The sequence below is a fragment of the Myodes glareolus genome, chromosome 2 (genome assembly GCF_982192425.1).
Source record: "Myodes glareolus chromosome 2, mMyoGla1.1, whole genome shotgun sequence".
NCBI lineage: Eukaryota > Metazoa > Chordata > Mammalia > Rodentia > Cricetidae > Myodes > Myodes glareolus.
In genome coordinates, this window is record NC_142027.1 from 138,770,665 (window position 1) to 138,793,554 (window position 22,890).

The 22,890-nt window shown below is 46.4% G+C and overlaps 1 protein-coding gene across 12 annotated transcripts in view; it reads right to left on the reverse strand.

Annotated features, from left to right (window-relative positions):
* Cit (citron rho-interacting serine/threonine kinase) overlaps positions 1-22,890 on the reverse strand; it is a 176,468-nt gene that overhangs the window by 130,380 nt on the left and 23,198 nt on the right. For all 12 annotated transcript variants that reach the window (XM_085681459.2, XM_048422956.3, XM_085681443.2 and 9 more), the window contains exons 5-7: positions 19,741-19,842; positions 6,035-6,177; positions 4,827-4,917 (exon numbers count right to left, since the gene is read on the reverse strand). In XM_085681459.2, the coding sequence (XP_085537585.2) occupies positions 4,827-4,917; positions 6,035-6,177; positions 19,741-19,842 (336 nt within the window). The remainder of the gene's footprint in view (positions 1-4,826; positions 4,918-6,034; positions 6,178-19,740; positions 19,843-22,890) is intronic.

Genomic DNA, 22,890 nt, shown 5'->3' on the forward strand with positions numbered 1-22,890 from the left:
CACATATACAATATTTTTAAATAAATATTTAAAGTAAAATATGGAAGTGAAACAATTCTCGTCTTCTCAAACCACTATAAAAGGCTGAAATGTGAAACTATTTAAACAATTTTCCCTCCTAGTATGTACACACAAACACACACACACGCACACATGAACACGCGCACACACGCGCACACATACACTTGCAGAAGTAGGTGTTTATTTTGATTTAAGTTCTGGATTTAGGGAAATCTACATTAGCAGAGTGTGGGCCTGACAGAGGGGGTGGATGGATAAGAGAGGGCAGAGACACAGGATGATTCTGTATGTCTATATTGTGTGTGTGTGTGTGTGTGTGTGTGTGTGTGTCTATAAATACACAAGAGAGAACAGGAATTACAGGAATGGGGCAGTCTTTGCTCTGGGTCTCCAGTCCCTAAGAGGTGACTGGGACACAGACTCCACTCTCCTGACAAACCTTCATAATTAGTTTCCCGAGAACCAGAAGAGACGGGTCAGCTGTTGGCCCTTCTCTGAGATTCTAATTAGGGAGGTGGGTACAAGTCACACTGAGGGTCCTGAGGTCACTAGGCACATGGTCCTGCTGACAACGGTAAAATACACTAAAGTTACCTTTTGAATAAGAAGCTTGAAATAAAAACAACAGGAATGGGAAAAAAAAAACTAATCTCGTGGAAATCTCACAAATATCCAAAATGCAAAGGGAATGAAAGGAGGTCAGAGGACTTAGGGGAATATGCAATGAGTTCCCCAAATATGGACTGGGGGGCACGTGCGCGCATGTGTGAGTAGAGCCACAGGACAACTTGGGTACCCTCCTCAATCACTTTCCACCTTAATTTTTTTTTGTGCATCCCCATACACACAAACACGCCAGCACCGAGGGTGTGGGGGTCACATGACAGACAACGTGCAGTGTTCTCCTTTCCCCAAGAGTGCCCTAGGGATAGAACTCAGATAAGGCGGCAAACACCTGCTGAGACATCTTGTCATCCCTCCGCCTTGATTTTTGAGACGGTATCTCTTGCTGAACCTGGAGCTCACTGCTTCAACCAGGCTGGCTGACCAACTGACCCCAGAGAGCTATCTGTCCCGGCCTACCCAGCTCTGCAATCTCACGTGGGATTGAGCTTGTGGTCTCATGCCGACCAGACAGGCACTTTACCAAATGAGCCATCTCCACAGCCCAGACTGTATTTCTATAGTACAGAAAACACGGAGAACCTATGTCTGTCCAACACAAACACATTCTGCTGTCTGCTCACGATTAATCAAAAAGACGAAATAATATCTAACCCTATACCCACACTACATCTGGGTTGTGAATTGCTGTTCTTCTGCAATAAAAAGACCTTTACATTTCAAACACCGCGAAAGGGGCTGGGGAGACTCTGGTGGGTAAAGCGCTTGCACTGTAAGCGGAAGAGCCTGAATTCTGCATCTAGAATCCACACACAGTCGAGCACCTGCTACCAGGAAGTGCAGGGCAGAGTCCCCAGGAACCCACAGGTCGGCCAGCCTCACAGCCACGAAGAGAACCCAGATCAAACAAGCAAGACATGGAGTGGCCCTGGAGGTTATCCTAACTTCCACATGTGCACGCACATGCAAGCACATATGCACATGCACACGCACGCTTGCACATACACACACTCTTGTGCATGCGGGCGTGAGCACACACACACACACACACACAGACACTCACACATATGCACACAGAAATTAAAAACTAAAAACTTGTTAAATTTGTCCTCATCTGCTTTCCGCGCTCTGGCCTGAAAAGCACAGGGAGGAGAAAACAGGCTCCAGTGTGTCTGAGCGTCCTGGCTCCTTGGCCAAGTGAACCCAAGCGGCTCCCGCCTGGGGCGAAGGCTGCTACAATTAGAACTCAAGAAGGCGATTTGAAGCACTACAAGATGAAGACTTGAAATGAAGAAAGCTCTAACGAGAGTGACTCCAGCTTCCTGGAGGGAGGTGTGTATGTGTGTGTATGTGTATGTATGTGTGTGTGTGTGTATGTGTGTGTGTGTATGTATGTGTGTATGTGTGTGTGTGTGTATGTATGTGTGTGTGTGGATGTGTGTGTGTGTGTATGTATGTGTGTATGTGTGTGTGTGTGTGTGTGTGTGTGTGTGTGTGTGTGTGTTGACAAGCACTCACTCTGTAGCTCTGGCTAGCCCAGAACTCACTATGTAGACCAGGCTGATCTCTAACTCACGGAGATCCTTCTGTGTCTGCGTCCTGGGTACTGGCATTAAAGCATAAGCTGTCGTTCCCAGCCCAGGGCCTTCTCTCCACTGCTCTGTACCTACGGAGCAGATGTGAGAAATCATCATCTACTTTTTCCCGTGGACTTTTCTTACTGCAGACACATATTGCCAACTCTAATTATTTCTCCGGTGCTTTTCAATCTACAGTTGTCATTCTCAACCCAAGGTGGTCTTCTCCCTCCACCCCAGGGCACTCTGGGAGTGCTGGAGACACTTGGGGCTGTCATAACTGAGCAGAGGGTGGTAGTTGGATCTCGTGGGTAGAGATCAAAGATCGAGTTAAACATCCAGCAATGCACAGCACAGCTCCCCAAACCCAAATGGCAATGGCGAGAGGCAACACTGGCAGACTATAAACCTATATTCTAACTCTTTTATTAATGTCACGAACAGTTTGTGAGTTTCTGGACCCCACAAAAGTTTTATGCTATTTCATTTATCCCCTGAGCATTACTCCATTAAATTCAATGCCTGGGCTTTCATATCTGCTTCTGGGTTACACATGACTTGGGGTGGGAAGGAAGAACTCAGTGACTCATCCCATCCAAAGAGAATTCTCTATGGCTGAGCTAGACCCTCAACACACATTCATTTTTATTTTTTATTTATTTTCTTTTGAGGGTGGGTGGTTTACAAGACAGGATTTCTCTGTGTTGCTATATCTGTCCTGAAACTCACTCTGTAGACCAGGCTGGCCTCAAATTCACAGAGATCCACCTTCCTCTGACTCCCAAAGGCACGGAATTAAGGCATGCGACACCACCATCTGGCTAATTTTTTTTTAAGTATTATATACGGATTTTTTTATTATATACAGATTTCTATAAACATAGAAAATAAAATGCTTCCTGAGGTTTTTCCAAAAATCCTTGATGCCCTTTATTTTGGAATTTAAAATATAAAATGATTTAATTCTATAATTCTTTAAAATTTTTCTATAAATTATATAAATATTTTTATATAAAACCTTTAAATATAAAAATTATAATTCTTTAATTTTTAAAAATTTTTTATGATTTTTATTAATTTATTTTGTGTGTGTGTGCACACGCCATCACACACATGTGGATGTCAGAGGACAATCTTGCAAGTGAGCTGAGTGTTCTTCCTTCTTCCATGTGTGCCCAGGATCACTCAGTTTATCAGCTGACAGTGTGTGCCTTAACATACTGAACCATCTCACCAGCCTGATTTCACAATTCTTAATATGATGATTAAATGAGTAAATTATAAGAATATCGCCTGTGGGGCTGGTGGGGCTGGAGAGATGGCTCAATGTTAGCATTTGCTGCTCTTCTGGAGAACCCAAGTTTGATCCTCCCCCATACCTGGCAGCTCACGACACCCAGTAACTTCAGCTTCAGGGAGTCTGTCTGTCGCCCTCTTCTGGCCTCCTCAGTCATGCACACATGTGACACACACTCACAATGACACAGACACACAAACAAATAATAAATCTTTTTCGTAAAGGGGAGAAAGTAATGCTGGAGCTGAGTTGGGACTGCACCGAGATCCTGTTCCTCTAACAACCTAAATGCCAAGTACGTCGCCTCAAGAAGTTCTCAGGGCTGCAGAACACACAGGCCAGATTCCAAAGTGCACAGAACTAACACAGCTCTAAGCCTTTTCCTAATACCAACCTAATAATATCCACCTTTCCCAGAGGAGTCTGGGGATGAAAAAGTAATTTTACATATTGTCCTTCATATAAAGGACTTAAGGCTCAGACCTGGGAGGCATTCGAAGAGCGCTTTCTCCGGGCTCCGACTTTATGCATTTTAAGTAGAATCTGTGTCTTCTACAGAAAGGATGAACAGCCGAGCTCCTCAGGATTTGCCTGAGTCACCGAGTAACTCAGCAGTGAAATCAGGCTAAACGCTTAAGCAGGCGACCGACGTTTCCCTCAGACCGACCTTTTCTACAACCGACCTTGGAATTCACATGTTAGCAAGAGTCAACTGGATTAGAGGATTTTACATTCTCCTTTGTAACTTTATCACCTTCCTTCAGAGTAGGCTCGGTGTTGATCTGCTCCTCTCCTGGCTTCCTAATCAGTGTGTGGAACACAATTTAATTTTTACCAAAAGTCCAAGACTTGAAAATGTCATTTTGAATATCAGTTCTTGACACTACAAGATGTTGAGTTCAGATTCTCTAGTGACTAATTTCAATTTTTCTGCATGTGGAGAGCTTTTAAGAAAAAGAAGGTCATGTATCATCAACATATTTTAAAGTAAACCAAAGTGATGTAACAGAAAACAGTCTCTGTAAGAGGTAAGGGGAAATAAAATGAACATTTTCCTTTTTTTTAGTGAAAATGTAAGATTACTCATATAGACAGTTGACAACGTATGAGCAGGTACCTTGGGCATCGCTGTCTGGGGACCATCTCTGCACCCCGACCCCTGCCCCACTCCCTAAAAGAGTCAAACATTGACTGATGAGGTCCCAAAATGCTGCCCACCACTGTACCCTAACATCTGCCAGGTTCTCGAGGGCCACAGAGTGCTCTTCAGTGCGACCCCCAAGGTAGCTCCTGCGTTTTCTAATCACCTTATTTGAATTCATTTTAGCAGCTGATCCAAAATCCACCAGCTTGATGTGTCCCGTCCGGTCAATGAGGATGTTCTCAGGTTTGATGTCTCTGTAAGAAAGTCAAGGCCTTAATGAGCACTGTCTTTCTGTCAATCAACAAGCAGTTACCAACCTCAGGCTGCAATTCAGCCAAAAACCTCAGTTTATGCATCATCCTTCCCTACTGGTAGGTAGGAATGATTAGCACCCATCTTGAAAAATAAATTTAATTTTCTTAAAAGGGAGGAAGAAGAAGCAAACGTAAAGCTTGAGATGGGTTATTTCTACTAGAGGCTCACATTTTTATATTTCAAAAACAAAGACCAAAAATAACCTAAGGACCTAACCGGAGGTCATATGGTTCACAAATGGGAAAGTCTTTTATCCCCAATTCTGCATCCCCACAATTGTATATGTACGATCTGTATCTGCTATCTCTACTCCATTCTGAGGTGAAGTAAGGATGTGGAGAGACTCCTGAGGACAGAGACTTCTGTGGGACATCTTAGCAACTTACTAACGCTGGCGGTAAAAAGCGTGCAACCTCAGCGTAACACGGCTGAGAGGCAGTGGAACCTGTAGAAGGGGGACCCAGCGGATACCATCGGGTCACGGCTTATCAACAAGAACACAACTCAGCCCCTCCTCCCAGTTACCAGACCCCCCATAAAACACCATCAAAGTATGACTCCCTCAATATATTGATCCGTTAGTGAAAGAAGAGCCCACGAGACCAGATCATTTCAAGACACAAGCGCCGTGAAGGTAGTTTCAAATTAAAACCATCTGAATTAAAGGTATGCACCACTACCGCCTGGCTTTGATAAACAGCTTTTGTTAATTACCATCTCCCCCCAGGATATGTGCCAGTTCCTCTACCAGGCAGAAAAAAACCCAAAGGGGGTCTCTGCTATAAACCCGAAAAAAGGAGTTTTCAATACTGCCGGCTACATCTGATAGCCAGATCTCACTAGCAAAGCAGGCACGTTGCAGGCCTAGCTCTGTTCCGTGGCTGAAAGGACTGCTTAGACGCCAGACATTTTGGAAAGCTTTTAGCCAATAACAGGCCAGGCTGGCTAGATGACACTTTCTTCTGACCCTGAAGTCACTCGGTCACTCATTTTCTATGCAGGGACTGGTGTGTGACTCAGAAAAGTTCTCAGTGTGCTCCTAGGGGTCCCACTTACCGATGCACATATCCCATCTGATGCAGGCTGTGAACAGCCAAAATCAGCTCAGCAAGGTAAAACTGAATCATATTTTCATCTAATTGGTCCTCATATCTATTCAGAAGTGACAATAAATCCCCTCCAGGCTGATATTCCATGACCTGCAGAGAATGGCAAAGTTATTATTCATTTTTCACACACCCCAAATAGGGAACACCTCAACTGAACCCTCAGACACCACCTGGCCACGATGTAACCACGAAGCCTCTAGAAAGCGAGGAGGATGTGTGGCACGGATCCTAAGACGTGGGGTGAGGTCCTCGCCCTACAGAAACTGCATACGTGACCCAGGAGAATGGAGAGGGTGCAAGAACAGCCAGACACCGTGCGTGACGCTTGCAAGGCAAGCCTGAGGAGTTGAATTAATCCACCTCCTCCCACACCCACCCAAGCTGATACCCCAGACATTCCCTAGGATCAGGTACAGCGCATACATGGATATTCCTGGAGGGCAGCAAACGTGCTAACATTCATTTCACATTCCCCTCAGCACACTGCAGAGCACAGGAGGCGTGCAACAAAGGTAATACAATCTTTCTTCCCCTTTACAGTCAGTGTGGAACGCAGCTGACGACCTCTATTAAAAATCTAACAATGAATATATATCCCCCTTGACCTAGCTATTCCACTCTGAACAATTTACTTTATTGGTACTTACAATTCATTGGTAAAAGATAGATAAGTAAATAGATTCTCTACTGGGTGGTTTATAACAAGGGAAATATACTTGAAAACCATACAAATGCCCATCCATAAGAGACCAATTAAATTATGATACCTCTAAATTCTGGGCTATGACTTGGATACTAAAAACACATGATCCCATATATTCGTGTTGGTGGAAAGCTGTCCATAACACAGAAAGTGACATTCTGTACAGGATAGAGAATAGCCTACCTTTACAATCAGAAAAAAATGTATTTTTGGTGTATATAAAAAATAAATCAGAATATATAGCTAAAATGCTAGATTAGGAAAGAGGTCAGCCAGGGTGGCACAAGCCTTTAAACCCAGCACTCAGGAGGCAGAAGCAAATGGATCTCTGTGAGTTCGAGGCCAGCCTGGTCTGCACAGCGAGTTCCAGGACAGCCAGGGCTGCACAGGTACATCCTGTCTCAAAAAAAATTTAAAAATGAAAGAAAAAAAATTCCACACCAGGGAAGTGAAAACCACCAATGCAACTATGCATGCACGTGTGTTCACAATATGCACACAAAGCATTTGTGCATGTGTAATTGCAGGTACACGCCTCATGACACAGGTGGATGTCAGAGGGCGACAACAGGTGTCAGTCCTTGATGCCAATCTTGTCAGGGTCTCTGTGGTTTGACAGAATAAACCAGGTGAACTGGCCTCTGGCTTCCGGATCCTCCCTGCTCTCATCTCCCACGCCCTACCCTGCAGGTGCACTGCTGATGCTCACACCACTGCTGATGTTCACACCACTGCTGATGCTCACACCACCGCTGCTGATGCTCACACCACCGTTGATGATGCTCACACCACTGCTGATGATGCTCACACCACTGATGATGCTCACACCACTGCTGATGCTCACACCACTGCTGATGATGCTCACACCATTGCTGCTGATGCTCACACCACTGATGATGCTCACACCACTGCTGATGATGCTCACACCACTGCTGATGATGCTCACACCATTGCTGCTGATGCTCACACCACTGCTGATGAGGCTCACACCATTGCTGATGATGATCATACCACTGCTGATGATGCTCACACCACTGCTGATGCTCACACCACTGGCACTGGAGCTTTGAACTCAGGCCCACACAGTTGCACATCAAGCACTTTTTACCTACTTTGCTAAGTCCCCAACCCCCCTTCATCTTTTCTTATGATAACCAGATGTAAAAATTCCTGAGTCATGGGCTGGGGAGATGGCTCAGAGGTTAAGAGCTCTGATTGCTCTTCCAGAGGTCCTGAGTTCAGTTCCCAGCAGCCACATGGTGGTGGCTCACAACCATCTCTAATGAGATCTGTGCCCTCTTGGCCTGCAGGCATACATGCAGGCAGAACACTACATACAAAATAAATAAATCTAAAAAAAAAAAAAATCCCTGAGTCAATGCATGACCTGAAGGCCAGTCACCTTGGTCTGACTCACCTGGTGACTTCACTTCTCAACTTTTTCCGGTCTTCCCCTGAACACCCCAGATAAGACTAATCCCCTTGCAACACTGCCTGAGGAAAGCACCTGGCTTGGTGCCGGGAGCCAACTTGTGATCCTTTCTTCTGTCTCCTCCCTCACTGTCTCACTCTTTCTGGCTGGTGAGAAGCTAGGACCACTTGACTGCAACTGTTCTCCTGTTGCTCTGATGCCCATTGTGTTGGCCAGTGTCAGCTTGTGTCCAAATCTTTTCAGAAAGGACGTTTTTCAAATGCATTCTGTCAAAAAAGACTAAATCCTCGGTGATGGTTCATCTTAACTGTCAACTTGATTGCACTTAGGATCACCATGGAAACACACCTGGGGGGCGGGGGAGGGGGTTGTGAGGGAGTTTCCAGAAAGATTTAACTGAAGAGGAAGGAACCATCTTGAATGTGGGCGGCACCACTCCATGGGCTGGGGTCCTAGACTGCAGAAAATGAGAATGCACACTGATCACCAGCGTTCTCTCTGTTCCTGCCTGAAGATAGGAATATGAGGGGTCCCCACCCCCTCCCCTGCCATGTCTTCCCCACCGTGACGGACAGTAAAGCTGAAACAAAGCCTTTCTTCCTCCAGTTACTTTTGGCCAAGTATCTAGTCCCAGCAATGACAAAAGCAACTGGCAGACCTACCGAACACTGGATCCTAGAAGCCAGTTCTGGGATGTAAACTGTTCCCCTCCCCAAATGCTGTTTGCCGTTCCTATAGTCTTAGAAAACAGCTGTAGGCAGGTGTGATGGCTAGTCATGGGAAGAGGGACCCTCAACTGAGGGATTATCCCATCACACCTCCATCATGCCCCACCCATGGCTGGTGGGCATCTCAGTGGGGCATTTTCTTGATTCCCAGCTACTGTGGGTGGGACCATCCCTAAGCAAGCAGGCCTGGGTTGTGAAAGGAAGGTAGCTGGATGTCAGCCTAGAGCCAGCATGAGGCATTGCTGCTTCAGCTCCCTTCAGTGGTGGATTGTGACCTGGAAGCAATGGATGAGATAAACCTTTTCCTCCCTCGGGTGCTTTTGGTTTGTGGTCTTTATCACAGCAACTGAGCACCAACTAGAATAAGTCAGATGGAGAGCCTCTGTACAGGTCCCCGGAGGCCCCAGGCTGGTCCTCCTAAAGACTACAGAAAGTCCACCCAGCATCAGGCCAGCCCGGAGTCCCATAGCTCTGGGGAAGGGACCTGGACATCCTCTCATAGCCCTGAGACCGAGCTGTTCACATGGTTTCTTACGCTTTGCACAGTGGACAACCGCCCTGGGAGAGCGAGATGTCATTCTGGACCACAGTTGCTCAAAGCAAACTGATTCACCAACACATACAACACCTAGATGGGGTAAAACTAGTTCCTCCAAATTCACAGCTGCTGACAATGACGTCAGCTACTCACCTCAGCCTTAGAGGCGCCCATCCCAGCCACCTGGCTTGCTAGCGCTCACCCACTCATCCCAACCTGGTTCTCTACAGGCCTGGGGATGCGGGTGAATGCTAATTGTAAGTCTGCTTTAAATATATATTGCCATTAAAAGGGTCTTAAACAGCAAGAGGAAACTCATAGACAATAGCACACTCATACTTCCAGAACGCAGATGGCTTAAAATAAGAAGAATGCATATGTATGATGACACACCACTGTTACAGACTTCCTCGGGCTCTGTTATGTGAGAGCCAGAATGGCTTCTAAGTTTAAGGCTGAGAAAGTCAAAACTACGGCAACTGTTGGCAACTTTGGTGAGCTCACTTGTCAACTCTACTTAGTATTTAGCATCACCTCCTGAAGACTATACTCGGAAGGGACCAGCAGAGAGTTTCAGAAAATCAGCATTTCTTGCAAAGGGAGCAAGATGCATGTTTCTCACTCCTCTTTGCAAGATGTCCACCCAAACTAGATGCGTCTTTTCTGAGAATCAAATGACCTCCCAAGTCTTCAGAAGCCAGGACTGACTGAGAAAACAAGCCACAAAAATTACAACAGCTGCTAGCCTGTGCGCTCTTCGTCTCAGGGCCAAAATAGACACCCTAAATGACAGCATCTGAATAGGACGGGGCTTTATCAGAGAGTCTAATCAAACCTCGGAACCAGCACACTCCCCGATGAGCATACCAACATCTCCAGCTGCACAACACAGACCTGCTCTGGGCACTCAGTCACCTTGAGGAGCCCGAGACACTCTCCACAGGCCATAACTACACTGCGGAGTACGGGTCTCATGTGGACTACACGGAGCCCACGGGAGAGGCAGTTTGTGGGGGATGCAACCTAAGTTTAATCGGTTCACCATGCTGTTGAACTTAAAGAGATGATAAAAGACCAGAATTTGGGGTCTTTCAGAGACACCTGGGGACTCTGAAAGATGGTGCCAAGCCAAGACGCTGTCAGAGTCCTCATCAAACGTTACCAACCAAGAGTCCTCCAGACTAGCTGTGACCCAGAGACAAGGACAACACTACAAACTAATGAGGAGCACGGTCACCACCTGTGTTGTTCTGGAGTCCCCAGGCTGCCCCTGAGTCTCTGTCCCCGACTTCGCTCCTCAGAGAGAGCTGGTGATGCTCTGATCTGCCCATCACTCCCAAAATGTAGCAGCCAGCCTAGGAAGGCTATACACCCTCTATGGAGGGTTTTCCAAGTCTGCTTGCCCATCGGGGTCACTAGGCGGAGCGCTTTGTAAAACTGTGACACAGGGCCAGACAGATGGCTCAGCAGGTAAAAACACGTGCCATCAAGCTTGACAACCTGAGTTTGATTCCTTAGACCACACAGGAAAGAGAACTGACTCCTACAAGTTGTCCTTTGACCTCCATGTATGTGTCATAGTATGCACACACATACAAAATGTTTTTATGACATACATTCATCCATCATACTTGAAAGCTTACTACGTGCTATGTACCAGGGATGAAAAGAACTGAAAATAAAAAATCCCAGTGTCTTCACAGAGATGACATTCAAGTGAAATGAAAAAGAATCAAATACTTATTATAATGGTAATAAGAAAAAGCAGGGTAAAAAATTATTTTCTCCCTTTCATTCCAACCACTCAGGAAGTTTGCTAAAATATAAATTCCAGAGATGAACTTCAAGACTAACTTCAGGTATGAGTGCTCAAGCCCCATGGATCTGCATTGTTCTGAGACAGGATGCCACTCTTAACCTCAGACCTGCAATCCTCCTGCCTCGGCCTCCTGAGTCCTAGGCTTGTGGGCATGCATTACCACATCGAGCTGAGGAATGTACTTTCCCAAACTATTTGTTATATTACTTATTTTTGTTGTACATGTGTGGGGAAGTACATGTAAAGTCAAGACAGCACTGTAGTCGGTCCGAAGAGGACCCCAAATTTACACCGTTTCCAGGGATCAAAATCAAGTCATCAGGTTTGCAGAGCAATGTCTTCTCTCCAGCTCAGCCATCTCACTGAGGGAATGCATTTTTAAGGAGAGGTTCTGATGCTGTTCACCCAGCACTGCACTGGGGCCATTACTGATGATGCTGCACAACCAGTTCAGTCTCCTAATTCAGTCACACACAAAGTCTCTGCAGCACCGTGCCCTTGGGTGGACCTTGGCTTTAATGCAGCCATCACTGCTGCTTCCATTTTCTACCCTGACTACACGAAGGCCCTCTGAGTATCAGGACAAGATCACAGACAATAAAGGGCTGGAAAATAGCCAGACCATTGGCATTGAAATAACGATCTTCCACCCTTGCATGGACCAGGGACATCTCCTACACAGAGAATAGGCATATCACAAATGGGGAAATCACCAAAACACAGCAATCAAAAGCGGGGGAGATGAGACAGGGAGAAAGAGCCCTCTGGCACAACAGGCCTAAACAGTGTGGCACTGGTGGCAGAGACGACAGCATCTGAAGACGAGCTGGCCTGGAGCTATGAAGGACTTGCTCCTTCAAAGCAAAGACTTTCTGGCCAACAGAGACAGACCCTTCTACAGCAGCAGCTGCAAACGCTAATTAAAGGGCAGATCTTACACATGTTCGGTTGGGAAGGAGCGGATGCTTCACTGTTGGGTTTTGCTTCTATACTCCAAGGGCTGCAGTGGCAATTTCCACTCATTGTGCTGAAGTCAAAAGGAAGGACAAGTGTGTGTGTGTGTGTGTGTGTGTGTGTGTCTGTGTGTCTGTGTGTCTGTGCGTGTCTGTGCGCATGTGTGTGCTTATGGGTAGGAGGTATGACTATTCGTTATTTAGTATTCTTAAAGTCTGAATGTGTCCTCAAAAGTCCACATGTTGGGTTTAGTGAGATAGTGCACTTGGCACCTCGTCTGGGCCCTGAGTTCATTCCCTGGAATTCACATGGTGGAAGGGGAGAACTGACTCCCTGACCTCTACAAGTATGTCAGGGTACACACATAGCACACACACACACACACACACAGAGTCCATATGATGGGGCTGGGGAAATGGCATAAAGCACAGGGAGTGGGAAAAGCACTTGCTGTACACACGAGGACTACTTTAGATACCCCAAAAGCCATGGAAATGCTAGGTGGGAGTGGCAGGGCCTACGTGATTCCAACATTGGGAAGGCAGAGAAAAGGGATCCACAGAGCAAGCTGGCAAACTCTGTGTTCAAGTGAAAGACCTTGCCTCAATGAATAAAGTGTGGTTCAATCAAGGAAGATTTCCCCACATCGCCGTTGGGCATCCACATGTATGCACACATGTGAACATACAAGCACATGCATATATGCCCACACATACACAAACACAAATATGCATAGGGGAAAAATGTTTACACATTGGCCATTTAACTCCAAATTTATATGATGATGCTATTGGAGGTGGGGCCTTTGCAAGGTAACTAGGATTAGATTGTGTGTAAGTATTGATGACAGCATTAGTGGCTTTATAAGGAGAGACACATGTGACACTCTCCACCATGCTATCATGTAAGAAAACTGACCATATGCCAACCTGATGCCGATGATACTTTCTTGGAGTTCCCAGCCTCGAGAGCCATGAGCCAAAACCATCGAGTCCTTGTAGACTTCCCTGTCTCCGGTACTTTGTTACAGCACTAGCAAATGCACTAAGCATCAGAAGAGAAACTGTGCAAACCACCTCTCGGAAATGTCACCTTGAAATGCTTACACACATGAAATGCTTACTCAATGTGCACCATGACAAAATGCAATGATGGTGTGCTCGGCCCGTGTCTGTAAACTTTGCCGTCAGGAGGACGGTGAGGATCCTCTAAGCTCTGCCCGTGTCTGTGAACTTTGTCATCGGGAGAAGGGTGAGAATCCTCTAAGCAAGGTGGCCCCTGACAGAGATCTTTTTTGTTTGTTTGTTTGTTTGTTTTTTTACTTTTCTGGAAGGGCAGGGTAACATCTAGAAGATGAGAGAAGGCCTTTATCTCTGAGAGTCTGATTCTAGCCTGATTCAGTCATCTATTTTAAAAGAAAAAAAAATCACCTAGCATTTGGAAGGCAGAGGCTGGCCAGTCTCTGAATGTGAGGACAACCTGGTCTACAGAGCAAGGTCCAGGACAGCCAGGGCTACACAGAGAAAAACAAAAACAAAAACAAACCCTTTTAGAGCACCGATCACACTGGGCAAGAAACAGTACATCTGACCAAGTAACTGGGGATGCGAGTTAGAGCGGATAACAAGGCAAAAGGTCGGGTCAGTTCAAAGGAAGCACACAAAACTGTGGAGCCCCCGAGGCTCCAAGGCCCACAGTGAAGTGGGGAGGAGCCGACTCCTGGGCCTCCAAGAACAGGGATGTCCCATGAGCCATGCATACATTAAGTTACTGGGTAGGTAGAGAAAGAAGCAGGAAACCAGAAGGGCCTTTACCGGAAGGCGACGGTTCCCAGGGCAACGCTGCTAACCAGCAGCAGCACATGGTCATGTGTGTGAGAAACACAAACTGCAGAGGGCACCCCAGGCGAAGCTCCTGAACCCGGGGCTCCAGCAGTGGAGACAAACCTGGGCCATGCTCAGTTTGTGGCCCCTGAAAAGGACAACACTCTGGGTGCACTCTCCTGAAATATGCCTCAAGACCTGGACATAGGACAACTATTTCAAACCCAAAGAACCACGACAGCTAAAACACAGGCAGGCACTTGAATCTGAGCCAAAGGGAGGAATTACTATCTTATTCAGCTGTGAGAAAACCCAAGCTGAAAAGGAAAGGACTCCGCAGAGACCCAACAAGGAACAGCGTTAAAGTGAGACTGGGTCTTCTAAGCACCATGTGTTCTAATGGGCAGCAGCCTCCTAAACCCTGGCTTCCAGAGCAACAACATGCAAACACACGCCTGAAACTCAGATAATCCCAGCCAAGAGATTAAAACAGCACATGTCTCACTGTCAAAGCTCTTGTAAGCTGCCGCGTCGTACTAGCGTAAACAATGGCGCTGCCTTCCTTAACTCCCTCCTGACTCAAGGTGGAAACAGATGCTGAGGTCTCCAAAGGTCCTGGGGCCAGTGGCTCAAGTAGCTCAGTCCCAAATAGTTCCTACATAGAAAGGAAATGTTGTCCACAAGATTGCACAGGTGTGGATTGAAAACTGAGAGACTATGAAAAGCTAACCTCAAACAGCACAACAAAGCCAGAATTCCGTCAGGAGTTGTGCTGGACACAGGCAGACAGCACTATGAAAGTGGGTGCAGAGTGTGGAGCTAGGAGCCTGAGGGTTGCTGACTGCTCCCCAGACCCACCCTTCCATTCTTCATAGTGCAGTGGTCAGACGTTTCTGCCTAACTAACTGGGCTGAGAAGTGCCTGGGAGAACGTCCAGCAATGTCTGGGTGTATCTGAGGGTATCTCCAGAGAGAGCTAAAGAAGCAGAGGTGAAGAGGAGTGGGTACCCTACAGTGCGGGGGAGGGCCCGATGGAAGGAAGGAGAGAGGCAGGCCAGAGGCACAGGTGTTCCCTCCCTCTCTCGCTGCTCCCTGGCAGCCATAACAAGCTGCCCTTCTCGACCACGCCCTCCCTGCCGTGATGGAATGAGAACCTAAAACTGTGGGCTGAAATAAATTCTTTCTCTTTAAATAGTTTCCCCCATTAATCTGGTTACAGAAATGAAAAATCGTCAGTAAAGGTTTTTAGCAGCTAGGCAGCATGTGTCCATGTTGTCCCTCCTGGGCAGGGAGGATATTCAGTCTAAATTCTGGCTAAGAGAGCACAAGAGAAAATAATTTCACACATAATTCTGTGTGGAGGAAACTTTCCTTCTCTACATTTCTCTCTTCTCTTACCATCCAGTTGGAACAAAGATATCAACAGCAAATCCGTGAAAGACAGCCTTCTAAGAGCCAGAGGAGTCACAATATGGGAGGAACCTGGGCTCTTAACTAATACACACAACCAAGCAAACCCAACCGGAATGAACTGTTGGGCTCCCTTTATTACCATAACTAATATCTCTCAATATGCAACTGGGGGAAAAATCATTTGGGATAAATAGAGAAAAGAAAACGTAAACAAAACAGAAAATAGGTTCGTAGCTTTGAGCTCAGTCTAAGAGCCAGGACAGCCTGAAGAAGCCCCTCAGCATGGAAGGTTCACAAAAAAATTCAGACACCATGCAGCAAATGGTGAATTGTGAAAAACGTTTTTAGAAATCAGCATCTTTGTGGAAGGACACTGGTGAAGGTTTCTGTCACGCAGGATGCAACAGATTATTTTCATGAGCCAGATCAACAAAGCACATCCTGCCAGAACTACATCCTACCCTTGATAAACGGAACCAGAGACTGGGGTGGATTTCTGCTACCTCTGCCATGCACCAGAAAATGGCAAGCCATGCTCAATGGGATGTCATTTTAAATAAAAATGTTTTAAGCATCAAAATTCAAGACATCCCAACTTCAGCTTCCTCTCACGGTACTCCAAATCTGGGGGAGGGGATCTCACTTAGGCTTATCTTGAACTGCATACTTTATTCTGAACTCCAACTGCTAACATAAAATGATTTGGGTAAATCTGTATGTAAATCTGAATTCTGTGGACTCAAACATTCATCCAGTGACTATATCTTAGGCATAACATCTATGGGGAGCATCAACACACAATTGCGTCCATTAGGAAGGAGACTAGTGCAAGAGACTCACCCTGACTCATGGGGATGGGGTACAGGCTGCATAGCAGATGGTCCCCCATTCCAGGGGCAGAAGGCCCAGAAGGAGATTCTGGAAAGAACATCTGATCCCAGCCCAGAGAGAGAAATAGAGGATGGTCAGAACAACAGGAGGAGCAGGGAGGTGAGAAGCAAGGTGAAGAAGAAAGGATAGGGTTAGAGGTTAGAGGGTTAGGGTGAGTCCTGTGATGAAGGTAAAATGAAGGAGACACTTGGGGGGACGGGCTTAAGGCCTGGTAAACAATCATGTGGCTAGCCTGAATTTACCCAGAGGGTATCAGGAGGAGAGGTGGGGTTCTGACAGCAGGATGACGTTGTTGTTGCACAATGTGGAAGACCCGGGGGAAGACACGATGAAAGCCAGGGAGGTTAACAGAAAAGCGCAAGTGAAAACCAAGGTGGGGACAGAGAGAAGAGACGGCCAAGCCAAGGACAAGAGGTAGAACCTTGCTTTGTTTTTTACTAACTAAACTACACCTGCAATTATTCTGCCATAGGATTACAAGTTAGTGTTCAACTTCAGAAGGAGCAAGCCATAAAATGCTGTTCCCCAAACTTTTAGAAGTGTTCAGTTGACACAGTGGGATTATTTTAGTGAGGAAGCCCTTTATGTTGCTGTAGAATGCACTTCTGGATTTAGAAACTTTCTGACTTTGGAAAAATAAAATAACACATACGCTTTATATCACACAACCTCAGTAGTCTGGGACACAGCCTCAGATGTGGGTAAGGGTTAGAACATGGCTCAGTTGGTGCATCATTAAACCTTGGTATTCTGGGATACAACCTTAGATGTTGATAAGGGTTAAGGATACGTCTCAGTTGGTGAAACACTTGCCTTGCAAGTGTAAAGACCTGAGCTTGATCCCCAGAACCCACAAAAGGATCTCGGATGCTGGGCACGGCAGCACATGCCTACAATCCCACAGCTAGGGAGGCAGACAAGAGGATACCTAGGGTTTGATGTTCAGCCAGCCTAATCTAATCAGTGAGCTTCTGGTCAATGAGAGTCTATCCTAAAGGAGGTGGATAGAACCTAAGGTTGTTCACTGACCTCCACAGACTTGTGCACAGCGCACGCACACACACAGACACAACACACACACACACACACACACACACACACACACAGCTCTTTTTTAAGGAGGGGATAGGAAGACGGCTATCAGGAAAGAGCTTGCTGTGCAAACATGAAGACCTGAATTCAGATTCCCAGAACTCACGGGGAAAACCATGTACAGTAGCACACAGCTTAACTCTAGCACCAGGGAGAAGAGAGAATCCTTGCAGCCCGGATCCAGCGAGAGACCCTGTCTTGAAAATTAGAGTAGAACCAGGTGGTGCACAGCACTCAGGAGGCAGGAACACAGTCACGCAGGAAAGCTCAGCAGCCTGGGCATGGTAGTGCATGCCTGCAGCCCACTCTACAGGAAAAGCTAGGGCAACAGGACCCTTGAGTTGTATGCCAACTTGGGTGTATAACAGACCTTATGCCAAACCACCAAAACCAAGAGAGCAGGGCGAAGCCAGGGAGGAACTTCAATCATATGAAACCAAAGCAGATAGACGGATTCTTCCATATCAGAAACAAACGCAGTGACATCACCAAAAGAGAAAAACAAAAAATCCCAGTGGGAAGTCAAGACAAAAAGCAGTTCCCTGCTCCCTTCCGTGAGCCTCCTTATCCCCACCCAAGGGGACATGAGAGTCCCCGCATCAGGGGCTGTACCAGGAACAAAGACTGTTTCTAGAATACACGTTTTACATTTAAGAACTTAATCCTCTAAGAACCTAAACAGGACCCCAAAATGGACACCAGAGAGAACTATGCCACCATCCAAAGGGCTGAACTGGAGGTCAGGGTTGTAGCTCAGTGGAAAAGCGTGTGCCTAGCGTGCTCCAGGCCCCTGTTCAATCCCCGAAACCAAAAAGAATGAAGGATAGCACGATGCAATAGCATTAAAGATGTCTGTATGGCACTGACTCGCCTGGAACTCACAGAGAGCCACCTGCCTCTGCCCCCTGAGTGCTGGCATTACTAGAGAAAAGACAAAACAAAACAAAAACCCTTTTTTTTGTATGTACATCTATGCATTCAATTTTTCCACAGTAAAACATAGTTGAGGCCATAAAAAGCATATATCTCCATTAGCATTTGCTCCCTACAGAGAGAGAGGAAAGCAAAAGACCATGGTTCTACTTAATACTTCTTCAGCGTACACATTTTTAAACTTTTAAAATTACATTTCTTTATCTGTGTGTGCTTATGTGTGTGTACCTGAGTGGACACAAGCACCACGTGTGTGTGTGTGTGTGTGTGTGTGTGTGTGTGTGTGTGTGTGTGTAGCAGAGGACACAGCTTGTGAGAGTTACTTCTCTCTCTCTCCATCTTGTAGGTCCCAGGAACCAAACTCAGGTCTGCAGCCTTGGCAGCAAGCAACCCAAGCTGCTGAGCCATCCCACTGGCCCAGTCTATGCATTTTTAGGATGGGGTTGGGGATTACTGTGTACATTTTAATTTATACTTAACAACTGTGCTTAACCATGGGGTACAGTATATTTCAATAAATACAATGTGCAATGATCAAATCAAAACAATCAACAAATTCAACACCTTCCATCTGCTTTGTCTTGGGACCACTCAACCTCTTTTCTTCTTGTTATTGTGAAGGATGTAATAATCAAGAGAGACAGTTGCCCTCCACCCGAACAGGACGCCAAAGCTTATCCCTTACACCTAGCTACTCATAGTAGTCTAACTGGTCTACCCGTTAGCCAGCCCTCCTCTGTTTCTCCTCACCCCAGTTACCTGGCAACCACTAGCCTATTCTCTGCTTCTGTGAGATAAACTCAGCCGGCTTCCACACATACATGAGAAGGGAACAAGCTGCCTTTTCTTACATTAACCATGCATTATTACCTTAGCTTTTAAAAATTAAAGTGAGAAATGAGCACGGCGGCGCACGCCTTTCATCTCAGCACTGGGTAGGCAGGAGTGACTGATTCCCTGGGAATTCCAGGCCAGCCCGGTCTGTGCAGCAAATTCCAGGCCAGTCAGATCTACATAATGAGATATTGTCTCAAAAACTAAATTAATTGACTTAATTTAATTAAAGCAAGATTCCATTAAAGGCAGTTAGAGACCATTCCCAATTAAATAACTTTTCACTGCTGCCCTTCATAGCCGCGGTATAGCGGGCTGTTTCTAAGTGGGTCAGCTCTTAATCTTTGGAACGAGGAACGGGAGACGTCCAGTCAGAAAATCGACTGAATGAGTGAGCGGTGTCACAGACCGCGTCGGCAAGAAGCACTTTCAATCCACAGCATCTGAGTATCAGGGCCTCGGCTCGTCCCACGGGGACAGATGTGAAGACTCACCAGGTAAAGGTTATTTTTGTCCTGAAAGGCATACTGTAATTGGGGGATCCAAGGGCTCGTGCTCCGAGATAATATGTTCCGCTCTTCCTCGAAAAATGAAACCTGGAGGGAAAAGAAACTCTTTAGATAATTGTATTAGAACTAAATGTGAAGGGGAATGGCCTTTGTCCGGCCTTACAATCTAAATTGATGTCTCCAGGTTTAAAAAAAAAAAAAAAATGACATAGCATGACACTCAGCAAATCTGGTAACCCGGGAGGTTCAGCTTTGCCAGGCCCACGTTTTCCATCCAGCCATGCATGCAGCATCAGTTCACTTCTTCCAAGCTTAAACATCTTTCTCTTTCTCCCCACCTTCACTTCCTGGATGGTTCTACTAGGTGCCGTCAAGCCAAGCCAGGTAGGAGGGTCAGAGAGCCACCAGGCCCAGGCCCAGGCAGAGTGAGGACAGCGGCAAACAGGTGTAACCGCAGGCCAATGTGGAGGGTCACGCAGGAGGAGGGAAGTATCTGTACGTGGGGGAGGATGGCGTAGAGCAGGGAAGGAGACAAGACTACAGCCAAAAAGATGGATGAGACTGTGCCAGGGTAAGAAAATAGTGAGAGGCTGGAGAGATGGCTCGGCGGCTGGGAGAACCTGCTGTTCTTGCAGAGGACCTGGGTTCAACTCCCAGGGAATCCAACACCCTCTTCCAGACTCTGAAGACATACCCATGGTGCACACATACACAAACATGCAACACCCTCTTCCAGACTCTGAAGACATACCCATGGTGCACACATACACAAACATGCAACACCCTCTTCCAGACTCTGAAGACATACCCATGGTGCACACATACACAAACATGCAACACCCTCTTCCAGACTCTGAAGACATACCCATGGTGCACACATACACAAACATGCAAGCAGAACAGAAATAAACACACAAAAAATAAATAAAGCTAAAAAAATATTTAAAAGAAGAAAATGGTAAAGGCAGAAGGTGAGAGAAAAGACTATGGTTTGGATAAGCGCCCCGCCCAGCCCCACAAAGGCCGTGGTTAAAGGCTTGTCCCTCAGTCCATGGCATTATAAGAACATCTTTCAGTCACTGGAGGGGAGGGGGGCTCACCCCTGAAACACCCATGGAGCCCAACGTTCATCTTTCTCTAGTTTGAAGTTTCCCCTGGACTCCCACAGGCCCAAAGCAGTGAGGCTGGATGCAGTGGTGCAACCTTTAACCCCAGCACGCCGAAGGCAAAGGCAGGTAGAGCTAGAGGCTTCAGGCCAGCTGGGATTACACAGTAGGAAACTGTCTTTTTTTTTTTAGACAATGTAGCCACACAGCCTTACACTGAAACTTTCAAAGTATGAGCCAAAATAAATATTGTCTCTTTATATGTGATTATCTCACATACGTGTGATAGGAACAGGAAGCTGACTCACCAGGCCCAAGTACAGGGAAGAGAAAGACTCGGGAGAGATGAAAAGTTGGAGTTAGAGGTAACAGTGTGAACATGACTTTCCATATCAACACACATGGAAGTAAACACGTGTACATCTATGCATGTGTCTGCATGTTTATGTGTTCATGCGTATACATGTGGGAACATACTGTACACGTAAACATGTATTCCTTGCCCAATTCACGAAAGAGATCTAAGAGCAATAACAGCCCAATTAGAAGCCCAAAACCCAGTGTTAACGTCTTGGCCTCTAGCTTGGCGGTGGTGGCTCATGTCTAACCCCAGTACTCAGAAGGCAGAGGCAGGCAGACCTGAGTTCGAGGCCAGCCTGCTCCACAGAGCGAGTGAGTTCCTGGACAGCCAAACGATACAGAGAAACACTGTCTCAATAATAATAATAATAATAATAATAAATATCTTGGCCTCTATATTTTATTTTTATTTATATATGTGTATGTGAGTCTGTGTGTGCGGGTGCCTGCAGGAGGCCTGAAGAGATCAGTGGCTCCCATGGAGCTGGAGCTTACAGGTGTTTGTGAGCTGCCCAGTTGGAGTGCAGGGAACCAAACCCAGGTCTCTGCAAGAGCAATGTGCTTTCTACTGCTGAGCTGTCTCTCAGCTCCAAGACCTAGGCTCTAAGGATCATTCCTGCTGAACAAGGATCCCTGGGGACACACCAATGCAGGGAAAGTAACTGCAGGGCAAACTTGAACATCTCTCACCAGACCACCAGAAATGAACTCAAGAATGGCAGGGACCTGCCAAAAGGAGACAAAAATCTATCTGAAGAGCCGCCTTGGAGATACTTTGGGTATGGTAGATTACACTCATTGGCTAAGACAAGGAAAGGCCAGTTCACAAAGTACAAACCAACCGATACACTGAGGGCTGCATAAGGAATGGAATAGTTCTGTCCTTTGAGAGAGTTCTGTCTCTGTAAAATGCGTAAGGACCAAGAGGGAACTCCACATCGAAGAGCAGCAGGCTGTGTGGGCGCATCCAGAAAGTGGCCAGTTGGAACTGAGCCATCTGCTGCAGGGAACAGGAAAAGAGCCCCTTCTTCACGATAGATACACCCCAAATCTACAACCTGGATGTTAAACACAAGCAAAGCAGCTAAATCTGGATTTTATGGAGTAACTGGCCAGCTGGCATTGGAACCACCAAGGTCATAAAGACTCAGGGAGAAAAATGAAGGAACTGACTCAGATTAAAGAAACAGAAGGGCTAAATGCCCAGGTGCCATCCTAACAATGGCATTGGGATGGCTGATGAAACGTGAACAGAGCCAGAGGAATGCACTAGCTAATTTTCTGTTGCGTGGTGGATCGTGGGGAAAATATCCCTGTCACAGGACATATATACAAATACACAGATGTAATTTTGAGTCATTTGGTGAGCAGGGAGACGGGTGGTATGATTTTCTGATAAATAATTTTACGCAGAAACAAGGAAAGGCCAAAACACCAGTTACTCAAGCACTAACCCAGGTATTGTGGTGTTCCTACAGAGGTGTTGTGTAGCGATAGTTGATTGACATCTGAACTCGGTAGCTTAGGAGACTACCCTCAGGAGTCTCGGTGGGCTTCATCCAATCAGCCGAAAGGCCTCGAGAACAAAACTGAAGGGCTGGGGGTGTAACTCAGTGGTAGAGCCACTTGCCTGTTTAGCATGCTCCAGACCCCACGGTCAGTCCTCAAA